This window comes from Stegastes partitus, unplaced genomic scaffold (assembly GCF_000690725.1).
Source record: "Stegastes partitus isolate 25-593 unplaced genomic scaffold, Stegastes_partitus-1.0.2 Scaffold235, whole genome shotgun sequence".
In the NCBI taxonomy this organism is placed as follows: Eukaryota; Metazoa; Chordata; class Actinopteri; family Pomacentridae; genus Stegastes; species Stegastes partitus.
Window position 1 is genome coordinate 71,111 of NW_007577966.1, and position 8,462 is coordinate 79,572.

At 39.1% G+C, this 8,462-nt stretch overlaps 1 protein-coding gene across 1 annotated transcript in view; it reads right to left on the reverse strand.

Moving 5' to 3' along the window:
- vps8 (VPS8 subunit of CORVET complex) overlaps window positions 1–8,462 on the reverse strand; it is a 77,841-nt gene that overhangs the window by 61,483 nt on the left and 7,896 nt on the right. Inside the window, exons 2-6 of the mRNA XM_008281496.1 lie at window positions 6,466–6,534; window positions 3,363–3,493; window positions 2,032–2,128; window positions 1,546–1,578; window positions 886–940 (exon numbers count right to left, since the gene is read on the reverse strand). Coding sequence (XP_008279718.1) covers window positions 886–940; window positions 1,546–1,578; window positions 2,032–2,128; window positions 3,363–3,493; window positions 6,466–6,534 — 385 coding nt within the window. The remainder of the gene's footprint in view (window positions 1–885; window positions 941–1,545; window positions 1,579–2,031; window positions 2,129–3,362; window positions 3,494–6,465; window positions 6,535–8,462) is intronic.

Below are 8,462 nucleotides of genomic sequence, written 5' to 3' on the forward strand. Positions count from 1 at the left end.
GATTTAAAGCTGCGATAAGAAAACAACTATTCCTTTGTTGCAACACTTGAGCAGAAAATTAGTCACCACCTGTAAGGGATGCTGTGAAACTTCTGACTGACCAAACATTCCAGACTAACTTTTTTACCGCTGCAACCAATGTTGTTCGCACTTCTCACCTTGTCACAGGCAAAACATATGACTTGCTGAACATTTTCTTATCGATAGACTGTACAATTTACTATGTTCCCTGAACACCCCACATAGCAGGCTGCGGTGGTCAGACCGGTGTGCGACCAAAAATGACTTTACAAAGCGTAAACTAGGGTGTTCAAATGTCAGATTTGTCCGAGATGAAACCGAGTGATTTGTTCTCATGCAGTCGTTTCTATGAGCGGAAAAAGTAGCGCATGTAAGTGCGCTTCGTTTTTCACGAAAAGACCACATTTCTAAGAGTAAATACCACAGTTCACCGAAGTTATAAAAGCATTGTTTTCCACCACTGTGTTGCTACTGCTGGGACACAGTTGTACCGGATTTCAGTGTGCAACAGTTTGTGCAGAACTTCCGTGTGTCCCTGGAGTCATTCTAATACATCTGTGATCGGACCAGAGACGTCCTGGTGAAAAACGACATAAATCACCGCTTGTGTGCCCCATTCATCGGTCTCGGTGGTCATGACAACCCCGCACCAGCACCTGACGTTCTCGGTTCTTAGCTCTGGCGCCGCAAAGAGTTGGTGCCTGAAAAGCACCAGTTTTGGGAACCTGGAGCCGATGCTTAAGTGGTGGAAACACAAAGAACTGGTGGTAAGTCAGACACTGGCTCCAAACTAGCACTGGAACCGGTTTGGTGAAAAAGGGGGAACTGCAAGCATGTAAAGAGGGTGATGTAGTTTAGACTCACCAAAGACCAGAGCCAGACCATGAGATGTTCCCACAGCAATGACACCAGACACTGTCTAAACACAAAAAATAAACAGCTTAGAACTGATTCGAAGAAGTCTGGACAATAGAAAATATCTAATTAAAAAATAAATATTAAAAAATATAAATATAAAATTAAATATAAAACAATATAAAACTTTCTACCTCCATCAACTCATATAATCAGAGACAAAGACCACAAAAACAGGTTCTCTCCACAGTTTTTTTTAAATAGCGGTATTTCCGATCCACTGGATTAAAAAAATAATAAAAATAACTATAACAACAACAACATTATTATTATTATTAATAATAATAATAATAATAATAACAAACAATGATAACATCTTAAAATGTGCACACCCCCACATTATCCCTCTTTTGTTCAGCTAAATGTAAATGTGAGTAAATGTAAGTGCTGCGGCTTTTATCTACTATTATTTACTAATAAATACATCCAATACTTCTATTTATGTCAATTTTCTCTAATATGTAGCCATTTTTCAGATTATGATACTGCTAAAAATAAATCAGAAATGCACAAAAAATGGGTCATTAAAAGAGTGTTAACAAACTGTTCTTCAAACATTCACCACCACCCTGATGAGTTGAAATGTTGGTTGAATAAATAAGTACTCACTATAGCAGTTGGCAGTCCAGCATCCACTTTGTCCTGAGTAAAGACACAAAAGTTTTTATAATGGCCGTAATCTTAAATGTCTTTCTATTGCATGTGTTTGTTTGATTCCTGTGACTAGTGTTGTGAGTACATACATTTGTTTACAAAGTCAAACTGTGGGGATCTTTACATTTTAGCATGCACTTTTAGGCCAATTAGGTTAGGTTCAGGCCAATGTTTGGGGTAGGATTAGTCAAGCATTTGGCATAGTTGGGGTAAGCCTTGTGGAAATAAATGCAAGAGAGTGTCTTCTGAAATTATGGAAACATAATTGAGAATATACGTGTTACTCTGAGGTTTGTGTATGTGTCTTTTTTGTGGACAAATTAAGTTTATATATTTAGTTGTTATAGTCAAGATTGGGGCAAGAGGCTAGGGAATGCATTGAATTAGCAAGAGACTTCACAAATAAAAAATAAAAAGTAAATGTGTGTGTTACAGCCTTACAGCAGCAGAAACGATTTGTGCAGAGATGCCCTTCAGCAGGCTGTGTCGAAGGACAGACCCATGAACTGTTGCATTCAGATCCACTGTCCTCCTCTTTCTTCATGTCCACACACAGACATACATAAACATAGTTCAACAAGTACAGAGATTGGACCAACACAAAGAAAAAAAATCCACTTTATTAACTTGTACATGTAAAAACAAAAATGTATGCACACACACACTAAACTAAGTATTGGCATTGTGGTTTTGGCTGGTGGTCACGTGTACTGAGGACTATTTCAGGTGTTGGATGTGGGTTTGTACCAGCTCATGCTTGTGTTGCTTTGGCTGGAACAGTAGCATCTACAGAGTGTTTCAAAGACTAAATATGCTACCTACACGACCCACCGATGGACCCCGTCAGTACACCCTTTATTCACATGCATAAAGGTTCTAAATAAAATATTCATCACAGCTTCAAGTATTTAAAAAATAAATGAAAAAAAACTTAATGAAATAGTTTTATATACACTGTTGCCCATAAAGTTGGAAAAAAAAATTGTTTTCAAACACATTCCTCTTTTTATTTCTATTTATACACATCAGCAATACCTTTGACCAGGTTCAGTGATTACATACTGAGTCTCAGTTACCAGGTGAAACCAGTTCTGACTTCAGGACCTGACTGAAGAGTGGGACATCCTGCCCATTGACACCATCAACAAGCTGATGGTCCTAACGCATTGATCCATGTCAAGGGTGGCCATACTCAATATTAATGACTGACAGACATTTGAAAGAGTAATATTGGGCATTCTTATGCATGAAATCCCCTTGAATACAAATTCCTGTTATATAACCAAGGTTGAAAAACTGAAACAAAACCCTAAATCCTATTGTTCAATACCCCAATTTAGTTTAATCCTGAATACACAGTTTGAAAAGTTAATTGTGGTTTAATTTTTACTGTGATATGCATTGTATGTATATTGTGATTTCAATAAAGTTTGAGAAGATATACAGTTTATTTATCAAGAATAAATCGCATTGTCACAATCATTTCATGAGAAGAGGCAAAAAAATAATAATTTATTCCAACTTATGGGCAACAGTGTGGATGCATAAGCTGTTATTTTGATCAATTAGAAATTTAAACTGTCCTCATTTTCTAAACAATGTTTTTTTTATTTTAGGTATTTAGTTTGCTATAATTTTTTTATTTAATTCAGACAAACGTTTTTGCAATTGTTATTATACAAAAAAAAGAATGTATGTGTGTAATTAACTACGTACGGGCATCTGTAAAGCACCCCCCTGAATATTTTATGTATGTGTGTGTGGATTCATGCCGTTTGAGGTGTGCTGGGTCTCCGCTGTCAGAGCTGGCCAGAGAGGAGGTGTCACAGGAGTGGGCATCCATGTTGTCTGTGTTTAGTACACAGGTGTCCTCCAACACAAACGGTTCCTCCTCATCCTCCAACTGCAACACAGCAAAACAAACGCATCTCAAACTAAAGGGCACAGACAGGACAACACCTCGGCTAGAAGAAGGCTCTCCGTCTAAAGACCATGTGATGCTACAAAGCAAAGTTTTTGATTTCGCAGAAAGATGCGTCTGTGGTGGCAAGGCCAATTTTAAAATTTTACCATGAGAAAAGGAACTGTGTTAACTCTGTTGTGCAATGTCCAATCTGCCCAAAACTTCACAGGTTTCATCAGGGTCTATGCCTGGAAACATGCAGTATTTTCAGCCATAGTCATAGGGCCATCTACTGGCAACAGGAAATTACAGGTTTCTTACTTTTTGTGTACTGTTGGGTTGACCACATCCACCTCAAACATGGTCAATAAGGTTTAGTGTACATACGTCATATATAATATGTCATTTCCTGTTGCCAGAAGATGGCGCTCATGACTGCAACGTAATATTGGCATGCAGTTTACTGCAGGCCATGACTCCTTAAATGCAAACTTTGGAACAGATTGGACAATGTTTATTTGAGTTAAAACTTCCAGCTTTGTGCTGAGACATCAAAATTCGCCATGCTGTCAGGGATGTGCCATGTGTCAAAAATTCTTTTTCTTTTTGAGGCAATAAGTGCAATCAAAGACTTTTTGTTTTGTTTCCCAGGGCCGGTACCAATACCGATTATTGGCAATCAAGAAAAAGCCTGTAACCAATATTTGGAAGCGATGCACATTGAATGTAATGTAACTGAATATGTAAAATAGAACTAGGAGTGATTCAGTTATTCCTCTGTTTATGTGGGATGGACTGACATCCATCAGTCGTCTCCTGCAGCTACGTCTGCTGTTCTCTGTTTTCTTAGTCTTTCACTGTTCTGTCACATTTAATGCCCACTAAGGTCCAGAACTTAACACATTATTAATTCCTGTTTTCCAGACTCCGTTTCAGGTTGATCTGTGGCTGCCTCCTAACTTAGCCGCTAGCCGTTACCGTAGCCTTAGCCACTGTGAGAGAAGTTACTTTCCTGGTTTGTGGCAATGGCTTGTGTTTCTTGTTCAGTTTTTGCAGTCTCTGCTTGAGAGTCCACAGAGTGACGAAAGACAGAGAAAGGAGGCCGCATCAGGCCTGAAGTAGTGCACTTAACTTATCGATAATCGGTCCATAAACACACTGATACTGATAATAGGAAATAAGGCAAATATCGGATGGAGAAAGTTCTCATTTCTCCAGAAATCCTGTGCTACGTTCTGTAACCAGCGGCTGTTTCTTTGTGTTGGATATGAGGGGAGAGCATACAGCGGCATAGCAGACCGGCACAGCCTTATTAAAAGGCAACCCCATTACACAACTAAGCCTTCTCCATAGTTGAGTTTGTGATCTTTTCTTTAAAAGCTTCATTTCTTTGCTCTGTGAACACAGAGCTGGTCTGACTTAACGAAAAGTTCTAAATTTGTTTCCTATGTCTGAAAGACATTGTCAATATGACAACAACTCACTGTTAAACTATCACTTCCAGGGGATATCAATCATTTTATCTTACAATTTTAGATTTCTCTAGCATAACAAAAAAACCTGCCCTTGAATTTTACCTTTTTTGCTTCACTCTGTAGCAAACCAAAGGCATTCAAGTGTGTATTACAGCAGAGCTTTTAATTTGACACTTTTCAGGAAGAACAGAGCATTGTTTCCTGTGAGGTGTAAGGGCAGCAACACTGTTGGCCATGTAGATACATAGGTAGGGATCTTGTGGCAAGATAAAGTATGTAAACCCTTTAGAATTACCTAGCTTTCCGCATTAATCTGTATTATAAAATGAATAAATAAAAACTGATATAATCAACCACACAAAGTGCTTAAGCAAAAAACACAAAAACAATTACATATAACATATTTAATAAACTCTCAGTCTTGATTTAAACATAGGCAATAAGTACTTGTTCTAACACATGGCATCTCTACAACACAATAGAGATCATGAAACAACTGGCATCATGTTATTTGAATAAAGTGACACGATATTGCATAGTCTTTGATGATGATGGCTGAGAAGAAGATCATTTAGATGATTATACTTTTGTTAAGTGCCTTTTGTGTCCTCAACCCACCCAGTAGACATTCACTGAGCTGGCAAAGTAAGTATGTGAACTAAACTTCCTCACAGAACTTGCTTGGTTTTTGATGTTGACGTCCTTGATGTTGTGTCATCCAACTTCTACTCAGCTGCAGTTCGTTTGACACCCTGACATTATCTAGTAAGATTCATTGATAAACTTGGAAATTTGTCCCCTCAGTGATGGCAAACTGTCCAGGTTCAGAGGCAGCAAATGATGATGTCCTATCACTATATTATCAGTCTGTCCCCTTTGAGACTATGTTCTAATGTTGGTATGGCATCTATAGTCAGTTTATTAAAGTATGATCTAATGAATACCTAAACTCATCAGAGGAATTTGTAAACCTTTTAAACTCTGTGGAAATCAATAGTAGTGAGCCTTATAAGATATTTTTGTGAGGTATGGTTCACTAACAGATGCTTGTTGTGAATACCAAATCCAAGAGGTCTGGGTGTTAATATCTCTTACCCTAGCCTCCAGTCCTGTTTCATCAGCTGGACTCTGGCCTTGCTAACGCCTGACAAATTCGTTGTTGTCTTTATCCAAGGGCTTCATACACCTATCCCCATATTTTTGAATGATTTATTCAATATGAACAGGAACATTTGCAATGACTTGCATTCTATTAAATAAATTAGGTTGCATTTGTTCCTAATCATAAAATAGTTGACAGTTGGACCAAATTTATTAAAATTGTGGAAAAAATATATACTTATATTTCTTTTGCCTAGACAGATAATTAGATATATTGAAAGTCAGATGTTACTGTACATTTATAGAAATGTTCAAGAAGTAGAGCAGCTTCTCAAAGCTGATTAAGAGTAGTTTCAGAAAGCTGCCAAGATACTTAAAAAGTCCCATGTACTTGACCTCACTAAGGATGCTCTCCAGTGTGGGAGGGGTATCCACTTGGGGAATGTCAAACTCCTTATCGTCGATCTGAGAACAGAAGTACAACAAAAACACAGAGGGTTAGAATGCAGTATGTTTTTCTCTGTGCTATCTTTGTTGTGTGCATATCTAAATCTCCTCTATCAGTCTAACTGGCAGCATGTCATCCATGCGTTTGACCCGAAAACATTGCCAGAAACCACACAGCAGCACGATGCAAGTGTTACGAAAATAACGTTCCTATCAAACATTTGTATTGAGAAGTAGTGGATGAGCTTCCTGTAAGTTGAGCAGAGCTGAAAATCTGTGAGGTGAAGCGAAAGACAAGCGTTTATTATTTTTTTTTAATGTTAATGTAACATATTCAATACTGATAAATGAGAACTTAAAACACACCTGTTCAGCTGGTCACGAGACACACTCAGTGTCAAGAATTTCTATCATTTTAATGTATTTCTATCACTGTCTATTGTTGCTTTGATATCTTCTCCTTAGTTTCATGTCGTTGCCTATCATTTCCTAAGTCCCGCCAACTGCATATTCCTATTGATTAAATAGTTCATGTTACATCCACTGATTTTCCTCTGGTCTCTTTTTGAAAGAGTACAGTCTCTCTCTGTTTTTCACGTGCTCCTCTGAGTGCAGAGATCACCTACACCTCAACTCCATCTGGTGATTAGTGGAGCCGGATATCAACCATTAGAACCAGTCCTCCGGGCTATTTGGCGAGTGAGCTGATTGTTGAGGGGCACACAGCTGCAAAGCATTTTGGGGCACATTTATCTACATCCATTTAGAGATGGACAAGCTAAATGTGAAGACCCTGAGCTCAGCTTATATTCTACAGTCACATGGCAGACTGTCTGTTGTACCATGCTGTCTGAAAGTATTTCTTAGATCAGAGGTTCTCAACCTGGGGGTCGGGACCCCAGTGGGGGTCGCGAAAAAATTTGGGGGGGTCGCCAGATCATTTGGGTAAAATTTTTTTTTGTTTTTATAGCCCTAAAAATAAATAGGCTAAAATAAAATAATACCAACATTTGTGTGTTACTTTACCACAGTCATTATTTGTGCTTAATTAATTTAGCTATTTATTTTTTAAAATGAAAATCATCCAAGGCCTAATGTTTCCGTTTCCCGCAGTCTGACCCGACAGCATAATAAATAAGATACATTTTGGCGGACTTCTGTATTAGCAAACAAACCAGCATTGCTAGCCCAATGTTACAGCTTTTACTAGGCCCAGCTTAATAAGAATGGATCGTTGGCTGCAGAGAAAAACTGCTATTGCTCCAGATTTGGGACAGCCAGAAGAGACACCGGCTGCAGCAGGCCCGACTGACCCAACCCCGACAGCAGCACCTGAGGCTGAGAAGCGCAAGGCGCCCCACCCACCTGATACGGCCCTTGGTAAAGTCCGCAAATATCAAGCGGGCTTTTTAAAATATGGATTTGCCTGCAAAACAAAAAACAACACTGATCACCCTCAATGTGTCATTTGTTCTGAAATTTTGGCACACCAGAGCTTGAAACCAGCTAAACTTAAGAGACATATAGAGACAAAACACAGCAAATACAAAGACAGGCCATTAGACTTTTTTCAGCCCAAAGCAAAAGAACTACGGTGCCAGAAATCAGTGGTGACAGAATACGCTACAGTTCCAGCAAAAGCCCTGGCAGCTTCTTATGAGGTGGCGTATCTGGTGGCTCAGTCTGAAAAGGCCCACACTATAGCAGAAAGCCTCATCCGTCCTGCAGCTGTGGCCATGATGAGAGCTATGCACGGGGAAAAGATATCCCAAACCCTCCTGACCATTCCTCTGTCAAATGACACAGTGGGGCGCCGCATCCAAGACATGGCCAGGGACATGAAAGATCAGCTCATTGATAGAGTGAGGGAAAACGGGAGATTTTCCTTGCAAATAGATGAGTGCACAGATGTGTCAGGGGCTGCACAGTTGATGACTTTCGTTCGG